The sequence below is a fragment of the Equus przewalskii genome, chromosome 1, assembly GCF_037783145.1.
Source record: "Equus przewalskii isolate Varuska chromosome 1, EquPr2, whole genome shotgun sequence".
In the NCBI taxonomy this organism is placed as follows: domain Eukaryota; kingdom Metazoa; phylum Chordata; class Mammalia; order Perissodactyla; family Equidae; genus Equus; species Equus przewalskii.
In genome coordinates this window covers 20,437,108-20,462,530 of record NC_091831.1, presented here as the reverse complement: position 1 = coordinate 20,462,530, position 25,423 = coordinate 20,437,108, and the positions used below count along the sequence as shown (strand labels likewise).

At 34.1% G+C, this 25,423-nt stretch overlaps 1 protein-coding gene across 7 annotated transcripts in view; it reads left to right on the top strand.

Annotated features, from left to right (window-relative positions):
- The window catches only part of SHOC2 (SHOC2 leucine rich repeat scaffold protein), a 97,382-nt gene that overhangs the window by 45,499 nt on the left and 26,460 nt on the right, over positions 1-25,423 (top strand). For all 7 annotated transcript variants that reach the window (XM_070632790.1, XM_070632784.1, XM_070632795.1 and 4 more), the window contains 2 exons: positions 577-1,526; positions 24,237-24,374. In XM_070632790.1, the coding sequence (XP_070488891.1) occupies positions 824-1,526; positions 24,237-24,374 (841 nt within the window). In that variant the 5' untranslated portion in view covers positions 577-823. The remainder of the gene's footprint in view (positions 1-576; positions 1,527-24,236; positions 24,375-25,423) is intronic.

Sequence of the window (25,423 nt, the reverse complement as noted above, 5' to 3'; positions counted from 1 at the left end):
TGAAGTCCTTCCTGTTACTTAAAGCTATCTGGCAATTAGTTGCAGATAGAACAGTTTTAGTGTCGTGGAAAGGAACATAGGCCATGGATACATACTACCTACTTTGCAATCTCAGCCCTGGTACTTTTCCAAATCACAAAGCTAGTTACTTAAAAATATTTCTGTGCTTTAGTGTCCCTATGTATATAATAGGGATAACAATTTCATAGGGCTGTTGTATGTATTAAATGAATTAATATTTGTAATAGTGCTTCTATATAGGAAGCACTCAAACATTAGTTGCTATTGTGATTTCTCCCACTTTTCAGCTCTTCTAAGGTTTTGTGCTACAGTAACTTGTATACTTATCTAACCTTTTGCTGTTTCATTGTAAATTCCTTGAAGGTAGGGCCTGGCTGATTAATTTTTATAGTTTTTCAGTGGATTATACATAATAGAAGGTGTTTGATAAATATTTACTGTATCAAATCATAGGAAAGTGGCAAAATGTTCTGTAAGATTGTTTTTCAGAGCACATTTACTTAATATAAATTATAATCTAAAATGATTTAATACTCTCTTTGTATTATATTTCAGGAATTCTAATGAATCATTGATTGACCAGCACCTTTTTACCAGTTGGAATGAGTTATTAGAAATGGGCATAGTGCTTTTAGATCCAACATGTAGCAGATGGCTGTTACTCCATGGTGATTACGTCTTCAAGCCAACACCTTTTTTGATTGCGTAGGATCTTTGTCTCTTCATCTTTGAATTCCAGTTACTGTTGTTGGCAAATAAAATAAAAGGAGTTCATGTAGTTTTTGCCCAAGCTTCAGTCACCATGAGTAGTAGTTTAGGAAAAGAAAAAGACTCTAAAGAGAAAGATCCCAAAGTACCATCAGCCAAGGAAAGAGAAAAGGAAGCAAAAGCCTCTGGAGGTTTTGGGAAAGAGAGCAAAGAAAAAGAACCTAAGACCAAAGGGAAAGATGCCAAAGATGGAAAGAAGGACTCCAGTGCTGCCCAACCAGGAGTGGCTTTTTCAGTTGACAATACGATCAAACGGCCAAATCCAGCACCTGGGACTAGAAAAAAATCTAGCAATGCAGAGGTGATTAAAGAGCTCAACAAATGCCGGGAAGAGAATTCAATGCGTTTGGACTTATCCAAGAGGTCTATACACATATTGCCATCATCAATCAAAGAATTGACTCAATTAACAGAACTTTATTTATATAGCAACAAATTGCAGTCCCTCCCAGCAGAAGTGGGCTGTCTAGTAAATCTCATGACACTGGCTCTAAGTGAAAATTCACTTACCAGTTTGCCTGACTCTCTTGATAACTTGAAGAAGCTGCGGATGCTTGATTTACGGCATAATAAACTGAGAGAAATTCCTTCAGTGGTGTATAGGCTAGATTCTCTCACCACTCTTTACCTTCGCTTTAATCGTATAACTACTGTGGAAAAGGACATCAAAAACCTGTCAAAACTCAGCATGCTTAGCATTCGAGAGAACAAAATTAAACAACTACCTGCTGAAATTGGTAAGCGGCCTTGAATTACTGTCATTATTTGTAGTATTTGTTATGCTAATTGTTGAGTGCTTTTCCGTATTAGAAAATATCTGATATTTGTCTAAAAACAGCTGTTTTCTAAATTCTGTCTTCTTTATGGTTTACTTTAATTATTCAGCTTTAGAATATTAATAGTATGTGGCTTGAGATTGGTAAATTGGACCTGTTCACGCTAACCTAATCTGCTTGTGTTTTCATTGGAGAAAAAGTGAATTTGAAGCAGAAAAAAGATGTTTGCCTAATTTTTAAGCTGTTGTCATCTATGTAAAAAGTATTTAAGTATATAATTAGATGTATTAAGGCTACATTTTCCCATTCTCTGACTTTCCCTTCTTTGCCTGAAAAATGTTTGTTTAAAAATTCACATCACTTTTCTGCCTAATTTACTGCAACAGATTGGCGTGTCAGAGCCTTGTGAAAAAGCAGTGTTGTAAGAAAATTGAAAAAACTTTTTTCATTTTGAAATTTCTTACATGTTCATTAAAACAATCCAGGAATACAGAAAAGTAGAGGGAACGTCACCTATAGTAAATGCAACACTGTTAGCATTTTGGTAGATTTCATTAGTCTTTGTATATAAAGCTAAAGTGTACTGAAACAAAAGAAATGTTTTGAAAAGAATGATAATAGGACATAAAATAGGAAATATACATGTGTAAACAAGTCAGTAAAAAGAAAGTACTTGTTTTGATATTTTTAATTATGGAAAAAACTTTGGAAAACATGTAGAATATAGTAAACCATTGATGTCAATTTTGAGAAATGATACAAGTATTGTCTCCATGGCCCTTTTTATAAGATTTATAAAAATTGATTATGCAACTTTTTAAGGAAAATTTTCTTTTTGTATGAAAGACTGATTTATTCTGAATAAAACGGGTGAATTAAATATATTATTGCTTTGAGTGTTGGTCTTATAGTGGGTGATAAAGGAAACTTTCTGTTTTTAGGCTCTGCAGCTTTGGGGGTGTTTTAAAATTTTATTTAGCTTTGAAAAAGATGCGGTTTAAATTGTAGATCCAATGTTCTACATTTAACTCTAACCAGACACTTAAAATCTTAATTTAATTTTGGTTTAATTAAATATATTTGGAAAACCCATGGTAGATTTTCTCAAGCAATATACAGTACTTAAAGTATTCCTCACTTGTGAGATATTAAAATGTTCCCAGGTATTTGAATAGAAGTGCTCCTTTCCGTGTTTTCAGATAGGAATGTGATTGTTAAATGACCTTTGATTTCATACTAGATTCAGCAGGAATTTGACATGTATGTTATGACTCTTTGTGGAATAGAATGATAGGCTGTTGGAGAAAGAAATGCCGAATTCTTATAAAATATAAAATATTATTTCTTGTCTTTGTTCGTATTATTGTTTTGTGTGTATATTGCACTCGATCCTAAAACTTTGGCTTTTATCAATGTGATTGGCTCTCTTTAGGGATTTTTTTCCCTATAGTGATGTTATCAAATTACCTGAGAATTAAGAACATACATTTCTTTTTTTTAATATACCTCGGTAAAGCTATTTCATTTATTTATTTTTTTTCCAAGAAATTTTATTGAGATCATAATGGTTTATAATATTGTGTAATTTCGAGTCTACCTTATTATCACTTTCTGAATACACTTCATCATGCTCACCCCCAGTAGTCTTAATTTTTATCTATCCCACTCATATGTGCCCTGTTATCCCTTTTATCTACTCCTCCAACCCCTTTCCCCTCTGGTAACCAGTAATCTGTTCTCTTTATCCATATATTTGTTATCTTCCACATATGAGTGAAATCATGCAGTATTTGTGTTTCTCTGTCTGGTCTATTTCGCTTAACACCATACCCTAACGGTCTATCCACGTTGTTTCAGATGGGACAATTTTGTCTTTTTTTATGGCTGAGTAGTATTCCATTATATATATATACACCACATCTTCTTCATTCATCTGTAGAAGGGCACTTGGGTTGCTTCCACATCTTGGCTATTGTAATTAATACTGCAGTGAACATAGGGGTGCATAAATCTCTTTGGATCATTGATTTCAAGTTCTTTGGATAAATACCCAGTAGTGGGATAGCTGGATCATATGGTATTTCTATTCTTAATTTTTTGAGAAATCGCCGTACTGTTTTCCCTAGTGGCTGCGCCAGTTTGCATTCTCACCAGCAGTGTATGAGTGTTCCCTTTTCTCCACATCCTCTCCAACATTTGTTGTTTTTTGTCTTGGAAGATCATACGTTTCTTGTGCAAGAAATTATTTCATAGGATTTTAAATGTACTTCAGTTTGTTCTTGAACATATAGATACGGCATTTTTACTAAAAAGTGAATGTATTTTTTAAAATTGGCAAATTTTAATTAAATGATTGATATTTATGGCTGCCTAATCTTTTGACGTTTATTCCTAAGTGTGTAATTTAAAAAGTAACCTTTGAATTTTGTTTTACTGAGCACTCTCCCACCATTAGTGAAATTATTAAAGTTTGTGGGCTCTTGTAATTTCTGTATTTCTGTAAAAATAGTAACTTCATAAGTTTATTCATTTTATTTCAAGCAAGGCATCAGATAGAAAGTAAAGTGTTTTAAAAATAAACCAATGTTTTTTATAAGGAATTAAGATTTATAAGGTTTAACTTAGATGCATGGGTTTGAGGCAAACATTGCAGAAGTCTGCATTATCTGTTTCCTTATAGGGAACAAGAAAATAAAGGTCCAGTAACAATAACATAATCATAATAATAAGAGTAGCTGTTGTTTGAACACAGTATGTCATATACCATATACTGTTCTATACAGGTGTATTTTACATATATTATCTCATTCAATTCTTAGAGTAACCCCATGAAATAGATACTTCTTCCCCCACTGTATTGAAGAAGGAACTGAAAATGTAGAGAAATTAGATAATTTACTGAAGATCATGTAGCTAGGAAGTTGGCAGAGTCAGATTGTCAACCTAGGTCTCACTCTACTGCACCCCAAAGTCTAGAAAAGTTGGTCCCACTCCCATAGATTATGATTTAGTGGTTTGGCAGGTCCAGGGGATCTATACTTTTAAAGAATAAGCTGGATTATTCTATGTGTGGCTGCAGTTAAAGCCATTACATTAGATTTTTTTTTGAGGGGGGAGAATATTAGCAGCTTAATTGAGATATAATTCACGTGTTTAAAGTATATAATTCACTGGTTTTTAGCATGTTCACAGAGTTGTGCAACCATCACAAACAATTTTAGAACATTTTTGTCACCCCAAATAGAAACTCTGTACCCTTTAGCAGTCATCCCACCCCATTTTCTCCCAACCCCTTAGCCGTAGGCAAACACTAATCTACTTTCTGTTTCTGTAGATTTGCCTATTCTGGACATTTCATATAAATGGAATCATATAGTACATGGTCTTTGGCAACTGGCTTCTTTTACTTAGCATAATTTTTCAAGATTCATCGGGGTTGTAGCGTGTATCAGTACTTCATTCCTTTTTATTGCTGAATAATGTTCCATTATATGAATATACCACATTTTATTTATCCATTCATCAGTTGTTTAACATTTGGGTTCTTTCCGCTTTCTGCTATTAAGAATAAAATTACCATAAACATTTGTGTGCAAGTTTTTGTGTGGACATTTGTTTCCATTTCTCTTGGGTATATATCTAGAAGTGAAATTACTGAGTTATATGCTAAACTCTGTGTTTAACCTTTTGAGGAACTATTACACTGTTTTCCTCAGTGGCCGCACCGTTTTACATTCCTCCCAGCAATGTATGAAGGTTCTGATTTCTCTACGTCCTTGTTATTATCTGTCTTTTTTTATTAAAGCCATTTCATAAGCATGAAATGATATCTCATTGTGGTTTTCATTTGTAGTTCCCTGAGGATTACAGATTTTTTTCTATTTTTTTTATCTTTCTTCTTCTTTTTTTTGAGGGGTGAGGAAGATTGGCCTTGAGCTAACATCTGTTGCGTCTTCCTCTTTTTGCTTGAGGAAGATTGTCACTGAGCTAACATCTGTGCCGGTCTTTCTCTGTTTTATATGGAATGTTGCCACAGTGTGGCTTGACGAGCGGTGCTAGGTCTGCGCCTGGGATCTGAATCCACAAACCCCAGGCCACTGAAGCAGGGTGCACAAACTTAACCACTGCACCACCCAACCGGCCCTTGTTTTTAATTCTTGAAAGCTATCTTTTATTATAAAGGAAAGACAGAAATAGTTATTTTCTATGATGCAGATCTTGCTTTACTGCATTTTTAATTACAAAAAAATAAAATCCTGAGCTCCTTTGAGAATGTTTACAAAATAAGACCCATGCACAAAGATCAAGTAAAATGGAAATTTGACATTTTTTAAAGTGTTATTCACCTTTAATGTAATTTGACTTACTGCTGAAACCCATAACAAGAGAATTTATAGTTCAAAATATAGGCTGATAATCATTTTGTTAAACTTCCATTTATGCATATTTTATCCATATTATTATAGATATATATTAGATCTACATTATGTATATTAAATGTTTATTATCTTCTCTGTTGTTTTTATGAGTGTACCACTTTCAGTCATCTAATTTGTGTTCAGCAGTGTATTATGGGAATGTGAGACATTAGAAGTTTTTGAAATATAGCCTACTATTTAGTTTAAATAGTATATTTGGAATTTAGCCATTACACAAGATTGTGCTGTGCTGCTGCCTTTATAGGGAAATTATATTAAAATAACATCTATCTGTTTAAGCATGAATGACATCTTTATTAATACCATTCCAGTGATACATATTCCACATGGCTGAACAGTGGCAGAAAACGGTAAAAGGATATTGAACAGACAGTAAATGTAAACATATGAAGAGCCAGAGATAATATATCACAGAGTAGTCAAGAAAACTCTTCATTTGGTAATATTCACTTTTCTCCTTTTGTATGACAAGGTGTGGACAAATAAAGTAAATGTCTTATCTTTTTGTCTTAAGTAGATATTTGGAAACCTTGATCGTTGCTTCCTTTTAGAAATCAGTGTTCCATTCTGCTTGCCCGTGTCTCCTTTTACCATTTGTAATCTTGAGAGGGACTCTTCGTTGTACACTAAGATAGTCAAGAAATCGTGTTTTCAGAGGTAAAACAGGAAATAATTGCCTCCCCTCCCCATCCTTTGAGTTTCATGTTAGAGATGTGCTTTTGTAAAATTCTTTTTGCCTGGGTAGGTTAGAGTGAGGGCTGTCAGGTAGTCAGTTTGAATAATTAATCAACTTAGTTCAGGAAACTGGACAATGAAGTTTCAGAGGATTTTCTTCTAGGAAGGAAATGGTTGCTCTTTGAAATAAATTCCATCTTTGTCTCTTACTAATATTCTCACAGTTCATTTTCCTTCATTGAATTACAGGTTAGTTTATGATTTCTTCTCTTTCCTTAAAGTTTCCCCCTTATTTACTGTTATTTATAAGAACAGCTAAGTTATTAGAGGGAATATTTTTAAAAAATCTGTTCTTCCTACATTGTTCAATAAAATGCCACATCTTTTATATAGTATACAATTTCATGTAAATTTGTCAGAATAACCCCTTTTGCCTAGGAGAATGATCTGGTATGTTAAAGTGTATGCTTTCCAAGAACACAGACCGTTTTTGCCCATTTAAAAAACAAGTCTCACAGCATTCAGATATATGAGAAATTAGAATCAGCAATTTTTTTTTACCTATTTGACTCAGTAACGTTTATTGAAAACAAAATCGATTTCCTGCTATACTGCAGTATTGCAGTATTATATTTTATGTCAAGTGATATATATAATCCATATATGAGAAATGTATGTGTACAATCAATATCCATAGATAAAAACACAAAGAACAGAATCAGCAATATTTTTTAAAGTTGACGGACCTTAGAGATTTTAACTCCCCAGTATGTAATTTTCTGTAAATTTTTATAGACAATAAATGGCAGGTTTTCAGTAAATGTGGCTTGAAGTAAATGTAATGAAGCCCAGTATGTTACCCACTTTTCAATATTAACTCAAATTGTAACCCCTTGTCCCTAAAATTCTTGAAATTCTTTCAGACTGCCAGAGGTGATATAATTGCTTTCACGGTCCAGGTAACATTATTTAATGATCTTGTTTGAGTGTTTCGTACAAGTGCTAATGAGTAACTTAGTTTGACAGGAAAAAGAAATCAGGAAAAGGAATTCATAGTTGTTAATAAATAACTCTTTTGACTGGGAATCAGCAGGAAACCTGAGGGACCTAGAAATGAAGTTAACTTAGTTGATTGTTATCAAATTGTCAGATTTTTCACTAAACAACAAAAACCTGAAAAAGTTGTTGTTGCTGAAGGAGGCAGGAAGAGAACGGAGGAAATAGCACTTGAGCCATTTTAGGATTTGCTAGGATCAGAGGCTCCAGTTGACTTTTCACACTGCTGCGGTGTGGGGAAGAGGGCAATCCTTGTACTCTAATGATAAGCGTGCTACCCATTCAGAGGAGTATAGTCGTTGTTGTCCATGTTGCTTAGTTGCAGGAGCACTTGCTTAGAAGAGCTACTGAAGTCGTCTTTGCAATGAAAGGGAAAATTAAGCCTATAAGACAAATTTAAATAATGTAATAGTATAAATTCTGATCTAAGTCTCATAATCTATTCAAGCTCATGTGGTAGGTATTTCCAGCCCTTGTTAATTATGTAGTTTTACAAATGTATTTTAGTGAGATTTGATGTGATTTTTGATAGAGCTAAACTTTTGAATGTTTGAAAAATATCCCTGTAAGTTCAGGAACAAGAGTTATTTTTAAAATATAAACCTCCTTAATGTGAGTCAAATGATAGTATAGGGAAGGGCACAACTTATGAAACAAACCTAATTTATTTGCCAATATTTGATTGCCTACTAGATACATTTTAATAGGGCCTTTTTATATCTTGGAAGATTTAATTTACTAAAGTTTTGTTAAGGATTTTTGCATATATATTCATCATGGATATTGATCTGTAAATCTTTTTTTCCTGGTTTGTAATGGTTTGTTATCAGGATAATGCTGACTTCATATTACAGAATGAGTTGGGAAGTGTTCTTCTTTTATGTTCTGGAAGTGTTTGTGTAGAATTAGTATTATTTCCTCAAATATTTAGAAGCATTTATCACTTATGCAATCTGTGACTGGGGTTTTCTTTGTAGGAAAGTTTTAAATTACTAATTTAATTTAGTTAATAGAGAGTTATGTGGGCTTTCTATTCTCAATTGAATTTTGTCGTTTGACTCTGTCAAAGCATTTGCCTATTTTATATAATTTGTTGAATTTTTTGGCATAAAGTTTATAATAGTCCTTTTCTATTCTTTGAATGTCTGTAATGTATGTTATCATGTCCCTCTTTCATTCCTGATATTAGTAATTTGGATCTTCTTTCTTTGCTTGATCAGTCTGGCTAGAGGCCATCAATTTTATTGATCTTTTCAAGAAAACTACTTTTTGGTTTTGGTTTGGTTTCTTTTCTATTGTCTTTCTGTGTTCTTTCTTTTTTTGTTTTCTGCTCTTTATTACTTAGTTCCTTATTACTTTAGGTTTAATATGCTCTTCTTTGTCAATTTTAAGTTGTTAGATTGATTTCAGACCTTTCTTCTTTACATTATATAAGGATTTATAGCTATAAATATCCCTCCAAATATGTTTTAGCAGTAGCACACAAGTTTTGATATATTGTATTTTCATTATTATTCAGTTCAAAATATTTTCTAAATATCCCTATATCCTTTGTAATTTCTTCTCTAACCCATGCATTATTTAGAAATGTTGAGTTTCCAAGTATTGGAGAGATGTTTTCAGATATTTTTTGTTACTGATTTATAAAATATGATTTATCTTGGTAAATGTTCTATATGCAGTTGAAAACAACGTATAGTCTGCTGTTGTTTTTTGGGAGGAAGGTCAAGTTGGTTGATAATGTTATTTATTTCTTCTATACCCCTGTCGATTTCCTGTCTGTTTTTCTCTTCAATTAGTGAGAAATGAGCATTGAAATATCTATAAAAGATTTGTCTTTCTCTCATTAGTGCTATTATTTTTTGCTTCTTATATTTTCAAACTTTCTTGTTAGTTGTATATATGCTTAGATTTTTTTTTTTTCTGGTGAAGTGATGTATCATTATGAAATGTCTGTCTTCATCTCTGGTAATATTTCTTTTTCTTATTTCTGTTTTATCTGATGTTAATACAGCCACATCCAGCTTCCTTGTTGATTGGTGCTTGCATTGTATATCTTTTTCCGTTCTTTTACTTTTACCTTTTTGTGTCTTTGTATTTAAAGTGGTTTCTTGTAGACAGCATATAGTTAGGTCTTGTATTTTTATCTTGTCTGACAGTTTTTGCCTTCACTAAAGGGTTTAGACATTTACATTTAATATAGTTACAAATATGATTGGGTTAAAAATCTCCTATCTGGCTATTTATTTTCTCTTTGTGCTATTTGTTACTTATTCCTTTTTTTCCTTCATTTCATGCCTTCTTTTGGATTGAGGTTTATTTATTTATTTTTTTTGCTTGAGAAATATTGTTGCTGAGCTAACATCTATGCCAGTCTTCTTCTATTTTGTATGTGGGATGCCACCACAGCATGGCTTGATGTTTAGATCCTCACCAGGGATCTGAACCTGTGAACGCCAGGCTGCCAAAGCGGAGCATGTGAACTTAAGCACTGTACCACTGGGCTGGCCCCTGGATTGAGTACTTTGTATAAATTCCATTTGTCTCAGCTGTTGGCATATTAATTATACATCTTTGTTACTTTTTTTAGTGTCTGCTCTAGTATTTACAGTACATATCATTACTTAACACAGTCAACATTGAAATAATATTATACCACTTCACATTTATCCTAAGAACCATACAATAGAACACTTCTACTTCTCCCATTTCTTTGTGCAATTATTGTCATACATTTTACTTCTTCATATGTTATAAATCCCATAATAATACATTGCTATTGTTTTTGCTTTAAACTTTATCTTTTTTAAGCTTTCATTTTGAACAAATTTTAGACTTACAAAAAAGTTGCAAAACCAGTACAGAGGGTTCCCATATACCCTTTACCTAGCTTCCCCCAAAATTAACATCCTACTTAACCATTGTACAATAATCAAAACCAAGAAATTAACGTTGGTACAATACTATTAACTAAAGTACAAATTTTATTCACATTTTGCCACTTTTACCACTAATATCCTTTTTCTGTTACAGAATCCCTCCAAAACCAAGAAATTAACATTCTGTTGTATTTTGTTACATAAAATTTAATGTCCTCTTACAGAACCGTCTGATCAAAACCAAGAAATTAACATTGGTACAATGCTATTTACTAAACTACAAATTTTATTTGGATTTCACCAGTTTTTCCACTTTTTTCTGTTACAGCATCCCACAATACATTTAATTACATTTAATAGTCATGTGTCGTTAGTCTCCTCCAATTTGTGACAGTCGGAAAGGCTAGAAGTCTTTTCTTTCATGATGTTGATACTTTTGAAGAGTACTGCTTAGATATTATGTAATATTTCACTCATTTTTTGTTTGTATTATGTTTTCTCATTACTAGTTTGAGGTTATGCATTTTTGGCCACAATACCACAGAGGTGATTGTGGTGCCTTTCCCAATGAGTCATATCAACAGGTACATGATGTTGGTATGTCTAATTACTGGTGATTTTGATCTTGACCACTTGGTTATGGTGGTTTCTGCTTTCTGCTCCACTTTAAGGTTAATAATTTTTTCTTTTAATTAATAATTATCTTGAATTGCTCATTTTAGACTATGCCAGTGTCTTGTTTTTGCTTGATCTTGTGCTCACTAATTTTAGTATTCCTTGGTGGATCTTCCCTGAAACAATTATTACTGTACTCTTGTGGTCATTTTTTAAGTTTCCGTCATTCCTTTTGCATTTATTAATTGAAATTCTTCTATAAGAAAGAGCTGTCCCTTCTCCCTCATGTATTTATTTATTCAGTTACTTTTTATATCAGTCTAGATTTGTTTATTTTAGTCTGTGAGTTCTAGTCCAGTATTTCTCGTTTTGTTGCTCAAATTGTTCCAGCTTTGGTTATTGTGAACTCTTTAGGTTGGTTCCTATGCCTTTTGACATGCCATCATCCTTTTCAGTTGTGTTTTAAAGAAATTTAAAAATGGGAAAAAATATTTTATATTTACCCATGTATTTACCACTTCTGGGACTTTTCATTGGGTAGATCTGAATTTCTGTCTGATATTTTCCTTTTGCCCAAAGAGCTTTGCTGTTATTCTTATCTTTATTTCTGTGTATGTAAAGTCTTTTTTTTCCTCTGTGTATTTTTAATATTTTTTTCTTTGTACCTAGTTTCCAGCAGTTTGTTTATAGTGTGCCTCTATTTGGTTTTCTTTATATATCTTCTGCGTGGAGTTTATAAGCTTCTTGGATCTGTGGATTTATGGTTTTCATCAAAAGTGGAAAGATTTTGGCCATTGTTTCTTGAAATTTTTCCATTTTTAGCCCCTCCTTTGCTTTTCTAGTCTCTGGATCTCAAACTACATTATATATATCTCTTTATATTGTCTTGTAGGTCATTGATAATCTATTCATTTTGTGTGTGTGTTTATTTTAGATTGTTTTTATTGCTATTTTTTATATTACTATGTAATTTCTTTCTTAGTATCTAAATCTATTGTTAATCCTATGCAATGCAATTTTAGTTTTAGATATTGTATTTTTTACCTTTATACATTCCATTTGGTATCATTTTTGTTCAAGTTTTCTTTTGCCTTGAACGTGTGGAGCTCATTTTAATAACTTTTTCAATGTGTTTGTCTTCTAGTTTCATCATCTATTTTATTTCTATCTATCCTATGGAATGATTTTTCTTCTGGTTGTGGGTGATGCTTTCTTGTTTCTTTGCATGCTTTTAATTTTGATTGGATGTCCAGCATTATAATTTGTATATTGTTGGGTCTTAGATTTGTTATATTCCTTAAAATAGTGCTGGGCTTTGTTCTGGCATACAGTTAAGTTACCTGGAGTCAGTTTGGTCCTTTTGTGGCTGGCTTTTAAGCTTTATTATGGTGGTTTCAGAGCAACCTTTACTCTAGATCTAACTTAGCCCCACTGCTAAGGCAATGCCTTTCTGAGGACTCTCCTTGATGTCACTGTATATTATGAGATCTTTTCTTTCTGACTGGTAGGCACTCAAACTATTCCCAGCCTATGTGATTGCTAGCAATTGTTTGGGCTGCTGCTTTCTGCTGGTTGTTTGCTCAGCCGTTGGTAATTTCTTTTCACATATATACAGATCAGTACTTAGGCAAAGACTGAGAGGGATTTTCCTGCAGATTGCACAGATCTCTCTTACCTCTCAAATTCTGCCCCCAAAATTCTAGCCACCTGGACCTTCCTAAAGTTGGACTTTTTGCCACAGCTCAGTAAGACTATTGGCCTTTATTCGATAGTCCTTCTCTGCTTTTTGTATGACCTGGATCATGCCTAGAGGCAGTAACCTGGGGCAGTCATAATGCTCATATAGTTTCTTTCCTTGATATCAGGGATCGTAGTTGTATATGGCTGTTGTCTACTGTCTACAAACCATTTTCTCATATACTTTCCATTTTCTAGTTGTATCATGGCCAGAAATGGAAGTCAATCTAGAAACTCTTGATTGTGTAGTATAAGTGGATGATATTATGACGGTGGATTCTGTTATTGGCCTCTGAAAAATGTTAAATTTTATTCTGATAGGTCATTAAATTACTGTTGAGTCACTTTGACCTGGTAGAATCTTGGATTTAACTCTCTTACGGTGGTTCTGTTTGGTTATGTCCTTAAACTCAGTGCAAATTCCTTATTCTTGAGATATTTTCTTTACTCATATGGTATGGCCCTTTTGGGATTCTGTCTCCTGACCCCTCTAACTTGGCAGGACTGAAATTCCAAAATCTTATCTACCACGGATGGCAGCTGTCAAAATCTCTGCTCAGCTCTTTTAGCCTTCCAGCTGTTGTTTTCCCCCTGGGCTCCTTGCAGTCTTCTCTCCCATAGGTGTATTTTTGGAGTCAGTCAAGGATTTGAGTGTGCGCTATATGCAGATTTGGAACTCAACTTTTTGTGGTTTCCTCCTTTCCGTGGTAACCAACCTTGAATTCCAGCCACTGTCGTAACTCTAAACCTTGTCCTCTGGCTTCTCAGGCCAAGAGGATTCTGGCTTTCTACTTGAGATTTATTTTCCACAGGCAGATTTGTTATTAACTTCATGGTAAAAACCTCACAAATGTGGATCTCGCTCAGCGTGATTCCTCTATATTAGTTATCTACTGTTGTGTAACCAATTACTCTAAAACATAGCTCTTAAAACAACACTCGTTTATTATTGTACAGTTTCTTTGGTTCAGAATCAGGCACAGCTTAACTGGATCTTATGATTCAGGGTTTCTCAGAAGGTCTCTCAATCAAGGTGTTAGCCAGGGCTGGGGTGTCATCTGAAGGCTTGTCTGGGAAAGGATCCACATCCACGCTCACATGGTGATTGTCAGGATTCACTTCCTATCCAGTTGTTCGACCAAGGGCTTCAGTTTCTTGCTGAGTGTTGGCTAGAGACTGCCCTCAGTTCTTTGCCACATGGGCCTCTCCAATGTGGCAGCTTGCTTCATTAAAGGGTGCAAGCTGAGAAGACAGTAGAGAGAGTGCTAGCAAGATGAAAGTCACAATCTTTTGTAACCTAATCACAGATATGACATCTCATCATCTTTGCCATATCCTGTTCATTAGAAGCAGGTCACTAAGTTCAGCCCACACTCAAGGGGAGAGATAATTATATAATGTATACGATTATACAAGATAGGGTCATTGATGCCATCTTAGAAGTCTGCCTACCATAGTTCTCTTTTTGCAAGAGTTGAGTCCCCTCCATTTTCTACCTGCTTTTGGTCTCTTCATGCTTTTGTACAGGGTTTTAAAAATAATTTGTCCAGAGTTTAAATAATTTATCCAAGATTCCACCATTACCATTAGCCAGAAACCCAGTGTTTGACTCTTTGCAGATATTAACCCCAACTTTCTCTTTAGGACACAAATGTTCTATCATGATATTTTCTTCACACTTGTATGTTTTATTTTTTCCCTAATTTACCATTAGATATTTTACCTAGATGTCTCACTGATATCTCAAATTCAGCATGATCAAAGTATAACTCCTCACTAGAAACTTTGCTTCCTTTTGTGTTGTGTTTGTCTCTCTTAATTGCATCATTGTCTTCTCTGTCAACCCAGGTTCAAGATCTTGGAATCAGAAGATTATTTTTTTCTGTTCTAGCTCTGATCAAAGTATGGCCTACTTCCCAGACAGGTGCTGGACTACCAATTTTTTGTTACCAGTTTGTCACCAGTTAAGAACAGAAAGTGAAAGTAAGGATTTAGAATCTTGTAGAACAATTTGACATTGTTGGGGCATCCAAGCATGCAGTTTTGTGTTTTATAAAATGTTGGTCCACACCAGTTGAGGGGAAAATAAAACCCCAAAACTGGGCCTTCACCATATATAATTTGAGAATCACTGTTCTTAGAGCATTCCTATTGCTTTTTCCATCCATCTTAGTAGATCTTGTAGTGGGCCTGTTCATTCCACTGCTATTGATTTAGTGTAGGCCCTCATATTATTTCATGTGTGCTAATTGCAGTAGCTTCCTAACGGACTGTGCTTCCCAGTTCTGCCTTCTCCAGTCTATCCATTCAAATCTATCTATTTTTTTTTTAATTTTTTTAAAATTTTTTTTAAAGATTTTATTTTTTTCCTTTTTCTCCCCAAAGCCCCCTGGTACATAGTTGTGTATTCTTCGTTGTGGGTTCTTCTAGTTGTGGCATGTGGGACGCTGCCTCAGCGTGGTCTGATGAGCAGTGCCATGTCCGCGCCCAGGATTCGAACTAACGAAACACTGGGCCGCCTGCAGCGGAGCGCGTGAACTTAACCACTCGGCCACGGGGCCAGCCCCGAGAAAACAGTTTTTTTAGTACAGCATTCTGATTATCATGCTTTGCTCAAAGTTTAAATTGTGCTTTATGATTTGATCAAAGAGTTCCAGATTCCTAAGTTTGATATTTAAGAGTCCAGATCTCTTCCCTTCCCCCTTCTCTTCATCTTCTCTTCCCCATTTTCCTCAATTCCCCTCCCATACCCTGTTTTTCAGTTCAAATGTACACTTGATTTCCCCCCTCAGCACTCTTATTTCCAGATTCCTTTCCCTGCTTTATTTTTGTTTACAGCAGTTACCACTTCCTGTCACTTTAGTTCCTTATTTTCTAATTCCCCACTCCACATACACTAAAATGTAAGCTGCATGAGAATAGAGACTTTGTTTTGTTCACTGCTTAATCTCCAGTAGGTGCCCAATAAGTGAATGAGATGGTACCTTAGGGATAAAGAACTTTGACCATGAATGGCCTTGAAGATCCAGAAGAATGGCTCTTTAATAGTGAGATTTCATAAGCAGGGCCCTCTCCAGCCTCCCTCAAATCACATATAGTCTCCTGCTAATTTTGAATTTCGTGAGAACAGTATTTAGTGTATTTTAGTCTGTTTGTATCTTTAGTGCCTAGTGTTGGTCCTGGTAAAGAGAATGCACACATAAGAATTTTTTGTCTGACTGACCGTATTAGTAGTCTTATAGCAATAATTTATCTTCTGTTGTGTTTTAGGGACATAGTATCTTCAAATGTTTGTATAATAATGTTCCTTTGTTACTGATCAAACCCCACAGATTTAGTTTTGTCATTTATTTAATCAAATGTTCATTAAGCTTCTACTCTGAACAAAGCCTTATGTACATTTTTAATTTTTTTTTCTTGGTGAGGAAGATTGTCCCTGGGCTAACATCTGTGCCAGTCTTCCTCTATTTTGTATGTGGGATGCCGCCACAGCATGGCTTGATGAATGGTGTGTATGTCCTCACCCAGGATCCGAACCTGCGAACCTTGGGCTGCTGAAGTAAAGCACACTAACTTAACTACTATGTCACTGGGCCAGCCCTGAAAATATTTTTAACATAATTAATAAAAGTCAAAGATTATTCTAAACTAAGATGTGAAAAAAATTGGAAACTTAGAAAAGTGCCAAATAATCTCAAGAATTTGGTATTTAAGCATTTTAATTACTTACAGTCTCCAAAAGGGAGAAAAAAAAAACCTTTCTCCTTCTAAAATTGCTTTTCTGTTGTTTGAACTTTAGTTCAAACTATCTAACTTCTGGATATCAGGGGCCATGTGTTCCACTGCTTTTTGCATATGGAACACTGCCTGTCTGTATCACAAAATGAAAATGAGTTTAATATGTTAGAGTAACCTGGGAAACTATGTTGCTTAGAGAAATAGAAGGAAGAATCCAACATGAGTCTAGTCAGTGTTATCTTTGAGAAGGGATATATCCAGCATACTTCATTGTCTGGATATAGGGTAATGTCATGCTTAAAACGTCTTGGATACAGTCTGTGATCTTTGCCTCCTCTAAAGACAGGACAAAAGGAAAGTAAATTTTTCAAAATGGAAATAGTTTAGACTTTAGAGAACTTCCATAGAGAAAAAACACATTTTACTAAAATATGCTGAAGATCATGCATCTAATACAAATTTAAGAAATGCCTTTTTCTGTTTTTCTGCCATGATTTGCATTAAGCAATGTCCAAAGCAGGGGCTTGGGCCAGAGACTCTTTTTTTAAACTTTTTATTGGTATAACAACTCAAGATTGTTTACAAACTGTAACCAACTTAAAACTGTAACCAACTTAGAAACCAGAACATCAAGACCACCTAGGAAACCCCTTTAAATCACTATTCCTGTCAAGGGTAATCTAGTACCCTGACTTCTACCGATATACATTAGTTTTCCTTGTTTTTATATAAATGGAATCATAACATATGTATGTTTTTGTGTTTGACGTCTTCCACCTGGCTTTATTTACCGTGTTGGTGTATATAGTTATTGTTCATTCTCATTACTGCATAATATTCCATAATGTGAATATACCACAATCTATCCATTCTGTTGTTTGGTAGTTTCTAACTTGGGGCTAATACAAATAGTGCTACTGTGTTATAGCAGTGCAAGTCTTTTGGTAAACATATGGACTCATTTTTGTCGAATATTTGCCTGGCAAAGGAATTGCTGAGCCCATGATTTTTTCACCTCCTTATTTTCCTTATATTAGTTCTTTTCCTTGGAGTATCTACGTAGTTCCTGACCATCTTTTAAAGTCTAGCTTTCTCCAGTCTACTCAGCCAGAATCCTGCTTCTCTATTTACCCATCACTTTGTGTGTGTAACTCCTATTTTATGTTTACAACATTCTGCTTTTTATTGTATTTTTATGTAGATCCTAATTTTCCAGAATAGATTCTAAGTTTTTTTGAGGGCAAACACTGTCGCATTATTATTGCCTTTCCATAACGCTATGTTATCTCCTGTAAAGGTATAGTTTCAGAATACAACCACCACCATTACATACCTATTAGAATGACTAAAATCCAAAACATGGACAACACCAAATGCTGGTGCAAACTCTCAGTTGTTGCTGGTGGGAATGCAAAATGGTACAGCCACTTTGGAAGACGGTTGGCAGTTTCTTAAAAAACTAAACATAGTCTTGCCATACAAATCCATCAGTCATGCTCCTAGTTATTTACCCAAATGAGTTGAAGACTTATGTCCACACAGTAAACTGTGCACAAAGTGATTTTAGCTGTTTTATTCATAATTGCTAAAAATTGGAAGTGACCAAGATATCCTTCAATAAATGAATGGATAAACAAACTGTGGTACACTCATACAATGGAGTATTGTTCAGTGATAAAAAGAAATGAACTATCAAGTCACAAAAAGACTTGGAGGAACCTTAAATGCATATTGCTGAATATGAAAGAAGCCAATCTGAAAAAGCTACATACAATGTGGTTCTGACTATAAAACATTCTGGAAAAGGCAAAAGTAAAATATCACTGCCAGGAGCTCTGGGAGAGGGAGAGAGGGATGAATAAGTAGGTGAAGCACAGGGGATTTTTAGGGCAATGAAACTATTCTGTATGATACTGTAATGATGGATACATGATAATATGCATTTATCAATGCCCGTAGAACTGCACAACGCAAAGAGTGAATGCTAATGTAAACTGTGGACTTTTAGTTGTTAATAATAACAATAATAATAATGTATCAATGTTGGTCCATCAGCTCTAACAAATGTACCACCTAATGCAACAGGTTAATAATAGGGGAAACTATGTGTGGGGAAGGGAACGTATGGGAAGTCTCTCTACTGTCTGCGTAATTTTTCTGTAAACCTAAAATTGCTCTAAAAACCAAAAAAACACTTGTTACCCTCACCCCTACCTCCTTGGTCAGAGCTGAAGTCCTTACCTTAGTCTATAAGACCCTAAGTGAATCTGACTCCTGGCTACTTTATCTCCTACCGCTTTCTTCCTTGTTCATTATTCCAGCCACATTGGCCTTCTATTGTGTTTTGAACTACTCTTCTTGCCTCAGACTCTTTGTGCTTGCTGTTCACTCACCATGGAACACCCTTCCCCCAGATATTTCCGTTGTTTCTTCTCTCTCCCATTATTCAGGTCTCTTCTCAAATACTATGTCATCAGGGTTACTTTCCCTGTCTACTTACTATCGACCTCTGATCTCTCCTTCCCCCATCACATTCTTTTACTCTTAGCCTGCTTTATTTTCTTTTATAGCACTTAGTAATTCCTCAACTTGATTATATGTTAATATTTATTTTTTCCTTAATAAAATATAAGTTCTGTGAAGGCAGGAATTTTATATTTTTTCTCTTTTGTATTCTCAGCCTCAAGAATAGTGTCTAGCACATGGTAGATGCTTAATAATCATTGGTAGAATAGATGAATGATGTCCATGTTCTCTCTGTAGGCAAATTTATGTGGGAAGTCAAATTTAAAATCAAAAGCTTGCTTAGTAAGTATGGAATATGAGTCATAAGATACATAATATTAATGGATGATGTCATCAACGTGATAGCATGATGCATTCATTTTCACTAAAAGATGTATCTGTTCCACAGACAGGAAACTTCTATTTATGGGTTGGAAAATGCTTTTCAATAAACAATATAGGAGAGATTGCTAGTGTTTACCTCTTGAGTCTCCCTTTTTTCCTCTTGGAATTTAAAAATGCGTAAAAACAGTTAAAGAAACATCACAAAATACAAATGTATAAAGTGGAAAATAAAAACCACTCTTAAACCCGGCCAGAGACAAGTCACTGTTAATGCCTTGATCATTGTCCTTAGAACCATCTGAGATGGACTTATATTTTGTTTTTTTTTTATAATATTTGGATTATATGTGGTGAAACAAATGTTTTAAAGTACTGTATAACTGGACAGTATAGAATAGTAAATAGCATGAAAATATTTTATGAACTGCTTAAATATTTAGTATCCTATTTTTTGCAAATTGTAACTAGACTCTTATCCTGGCATGGTGCTGTCTAGTGAAGAAGTTATTGTATACTCAGAATTTTCAAATGTTTCTGATTATTTGAATATGAATAAGAGGAGCTTGAACAGGTATGAGTGTTACTGTAAGGAAGAGAGATCTTAAACATTTTCCCCCCACATTGTGAAAAGGTTTTGTTAATTGCATTAAATAGGAAATTTTGGATTAATTTTGAAAATAATTTAGATTTTCATGGAAACTATGTTTTTATAAATGATAAACTTCCCAGAAGTTTATTAGATTTTTTTCATTGGACTTAATTCCAGTGAAAAATTCAATGTTCTTAAGAAAAAAATGTTCTTCATTAGTCTTCTAAAATTTATACACGGATTTTTGGGAAAATCTAAAATAATTTTCAAGTTTAACTCACAATGATACATAATTTAGTTGTGAGTTTATTGTATTTCATGGACTAATACACCAAATTTTAAAATTTTAAAATCATGTTAGTTTTGTGTGCTGATGCTGTTAAAAACGTTGTCACGTTTCCTGAGTTTTAAGCGTTTTCAAAACCTTTAGGAATTACTAGATTATGAAAAGGGATATTAGTGTTATTAGATGACATAATTCTTAAAGTATCAGTATTAACATGGTTTCCTGACTTTGCAGAGAGTTGTATTGCTGGAGGATAATTTTCTGGAAAGAAAATATGCTCAAAAATATTGTTATCATGTGGGGATAAATCAAAAGGGATTTAATTTAATTTGAGTCTAGGTGATTATATTTTGCTTTTTAAAAACATTTTTTAGTTTTAACATTAGATAGTTTTATGCAAGTTCCTGTCCTAAGATGCTAGTAATTAATCTGTTCCTATGTTCACTGGCATCCTGAATACTGAAAAAAGCCCACACGGGTATGTTTAGTAACATAGTATTGTGTTCTGTTTTAACCTAAGAATTAGTTGTTAGCATTTAATCAGTAGAAAATTTTATATGAAAATTTAGATTTCCAGCTTCTCTTGGAAAGTGTGAGGATTGGACAATATTGAACTTCCTCGTTCCAAGATAGTAGTGATTCTCAACCGGGGCAATTTTGGCAGTGTTAGAATAACATTTGTTAATGTCTAGAGACAGTTTTGATTGTCATGACTTGGTGGGGAGGTGCTATTGGTATCTAATGGGTAAAGACTAGGGATACTGCTTTCATGCACAGGGCAGCTTACTAGAACAAAGAATTATCTGGTCCAAAGTGTTGTAGTACTGAAGTTGAGAAGTCCTGTAATATAGCAATAATTGACCTGATTGAATCACAGCTTTCCTAATGGGCTAAAGTTCGCCATAATCTCCTTCTAACTTGCTTTGTTTACTTGCCTGGACTCGATACATTTTTGGATTTGTACACCTCCCTTTAGGGTGGTGGAAGTTACTTTACTGGGAACTGAAACCACCTAAAGTATCATTTATTAGGAAAGATGATGGCAAATACAAAAAATGTTTTATTAGTCTGGCATGAACAGTATTAGAATCCAAATTTTATTTTCTCCAGTTATCTTCGTTTATTTTTTCAGTTAACATGTTACTATGTACTAAGCACTGTACTAGATAGATATGAAGGAGATAACCAGATGCATACACTTTAAGGATTATTCTGTCTTGGAGAATTGTTCCATTTATCGTTATGTAATGCTTTCTAGATCCCTGATAATTTTCCTTACTTTGAAGTTGACTTTGAAATTAATATAGCTTGCTCCAGCTTTCTTTCTTTTTTTTTTTTTTGATGATTGGCACCTGAGCTAACAACTGTTGCCAATCTTTTTTTTCTTTTTCTCCCCAAATCCCCCCAGTATGTCGTTGTGTATTTTAGTTGTGGGTCCTTCTAGTTGTGGCATGTGGGATCCTGCTTCAATGTGGCTTGAGAAACGGTCCCATGTCTGCACCCAGGATCCGAACCAGTGAAACCCCAGGTCACTGAAGGAGAGTGCATGAACTTAACCACCTGGCCACACTCCAGCTTTCGTTTGATTAACAGTTGCGCTATATTTCTCCATCCCTTTACTTTTAATCTACCTGTGTCTGTATTTAAAGTGGGTTTTTCAAAGACAACATACGGTGGGTCTTGTTTTTTTATGTGCTCTGCCAGTCTCTGTCTTTTATTTAGTGGATTTATATTAATCACGTTTAAAGTGTTTATTGATTTAATTGGATTAATAGCAACTATATAACTGTTTTCTAGTAGTTGAACTTGCTCTTTATTTCTTTTTTGTCTTTTACCATTTTTCTGCCTTATCTGATTTTAGTTGAGCATTATATATTACTCATTTTCTCTCTCCCTACCATATCATTTATGCTTCTTTTAACTTTTTGGTTATTTGTATGTATGTGTGTGGTTGCCCTGGAGTTTGCGGTATGCGTTTACAGCTAATATCAGTCTTTCAAGTAACTCTATACCACTTCATGGGTAGTGTAGCTACCTTATGACAGAATATTCCCAATTCCTCCCTCACATCCCTTATAACATTGCTGTCATTCATTTCATTTATCCTTAAGCTGTAAGCACCCAATATATTGTTGCTATTGATACTTTGAACAAACTGTTATCTGTTAGATCACTTCAGTGAGAAAATAAAATATTTTATCTTTATTCCTTCTATAATACTCTTCCTTTCTTAATGTAGATCCAAGTTTCCCACCTATATCATTTTCCTTCTTTCTGAAGAACTTCTTTTAATATTTCTTGCAAGACAGGTCTACTAAAGACAAATTCCCTCAATTTTTATTAGAGAAAGTCTTTATTTCTCCTTTACTTTTGAAGGATAATTTCATTGGATACAGACTTTTAGGTTGGTGTATTTTTTCCCTCAACACTTTAAATGTTTCATTCCTTTCTCTTCTTTCTTCCATGGTTTCTGAAGAGAAGTCCAATGTAATTATTTTTGTTCCTCTATAGGTAAGGTGTTTTTTCCTTCTAGCTTCTTTCAGAATTTTCTCTGCCTTTGATTTTCTGTAATTTGAATATGCTGTGCCTAGGTAGAAACAGGAGGGGATTTTTTCTCTGAGATCCCCTGAGAACCTGGGATGGAGCTCCTAGACATAACGCACAAGGATTTCAATTTCTCCACATCCTTGTCAGCACTTGTTATTTTCTGTTTTTTGGTTGTAACCATCCTAATGGGTGTGAAGTCTTACCTCATTGTAGTTTTGATTTGCTTTTCCCTAATGAGTAGTGATGTTTATCGACGTTTATTGATGTTTAGTCTTTTCATGTGTTTATTGACCATCTGTGTGTCTTCAGAGAAATGTCTATTCAAATCCTTGGCCCACTTTTAAATTGAGTTTTTTTGTTGTTGAATTGTAGGAATTCTGTATATATTCTCTATATTAATCCCTTAGTAGATACATGATTTGCAAATATTTCATCCCCTTCTATGGGTTGCCTTTTCACTCTCTTGATAGTGTCTTTTGATGCACAAGTTTTTAATTTTGATGAAATTCAATTTATCTGTTTTTTCTTTTGTTTATAATATGTGCCTTAATAATGTGCCTCACACCCATTTTTCAGAGTTGTATATACTTTGTTTGCTTGTCTTTTTTAGTATCTCCAACCTCTGCCTTAAAAATAAAAAAAAGGAAAATTACGAGAGAACCAATATATCTGTTATAAATGTTGGGTTTTTGAAGACAGAGTAACACTAAGAATAATCTGAGTTGCCAATACTGCCCTTTCAACCAGAATGAGAAGGAGAAATGTACCTTATTTTTTATCTTTTTAGAGTACTATTGAGAAGGAGTTTTTGATTTATAAATCTCCATTTTTATATCTGTGTAACATTAGAACATATGCCTATTTGAGAGCATATATATTTTGAGTTAGAAGGTGACCCTCAAATTGAACTCAAGGTATATCTGATATTATTGTGTTGAATTTGGTGAAAAAAGTTAGTGGGCTCTTTTTAAAGTATGCAATATACAAGTGTAAATGTTTATAGTTGAATTGGTTACTTAAATTTAAATATATATGTAGAATATATATATAAAAAATATATATAACATATTAGTTTCAGTTGTACAACAGTAATGATTCAATATTTGTAAGATATCATTTTCAAATAAGAGTTTCAGATTTTGTTTGACTTTTTCAGAAAGAAAGTATAATTTTAATATAGAAAATGAAGCTTTTCTTTCAGTATTATTTAACATATTCTTTAATAATTCTTATTAAATTTTTATGTTGGTCAATTTACAGGTGAATTATGTAACCTCATTACGCTGGATGTAGCTCACAATCAACTTGAACACCTTCCAAAGGAGATTGGAAACTGCACACAAATAACCAACCTTGACTTGCAGCACAATGAACTGCTAGACCTCCCAGATACTATAGGTATGAGGGGAGAAAGAAGATATTGATAGTCATTTATAGCTACTTGGACATTAGAAAGACTGTTTTTGATCCATTTTGATAGAAATTAAAAGATTAAAATTTAACATTGTCAAAGTAGTAAAGCTTCTAAAAGAAGTATTTTATAATTGCTTTTTATTTCCATTTTCTAGCAGAGAAACTAATTAGGTTTTAGGAAATGAGCTCACTTGGATTATAAAGAAAATAGAATATTGAGTCATATGTGTATATTCTATTATAGGTCCGTGCTTAAATTGCAGAATGGGTGCATTTTCTGTTTTTTTTGTATTTCAGAATGTCGCATGCTAAAGTAGACCGCACTGAAAGATAAAACCATGCCGTTTAGTTTTTAAAACAAGGCCAACGTAGTTTAAAGTTTCATCTGTAGTATTGAGGGACTAAGAAGAGAGATGTCTTGAAGTGGAAAATGTGTTACGAAGACTTAGCCAAACTACAGAAAGTTGAATTATGCTTACTGTGATATTGTTCTATATTTATATAGTCTTGTTTATTTTTCTAAATGCCCACACATTTATACAAACACTAAAGGGAATTTTTAAAATTTTGGACACCTTCTTAGTTATTGGTGTGGTATAAGGATACTATAATGTTTATTTAGAAAAATTACATCTGTACCTATTTATATAATTTCAGTAATGAATATTTATAAGGTTCTATTACTAAATCATTTGAGGCCTATGGTGATGTTATCTTTTTCCAGAGGGGTTTTTATTTGCTTCTGTCAGGTGCCTAGGGGACCACTTTAACCCTTCCATGTTTTAAGACTTGAGATGTTTCTGGTCCCCCAGTCCTTCAAAGGCAGGCCACAGACTAATTGGAAGGTTGTTTGACTTTCAGTTTACCCTTAGTACCAGAGTGCAGCCCTGTAGCGTCCCAGATGATATCAATTTCTAGACTCCCCACCCTTGGCAGGCTCTACATTTTGACTCTTGGCAGAAACGTGCCTTAGCCGTTCAGCCTTGTCTTCTAGTTATGGAACTGCTCTCAGGACAAAATCCTCTCCAGTGTTT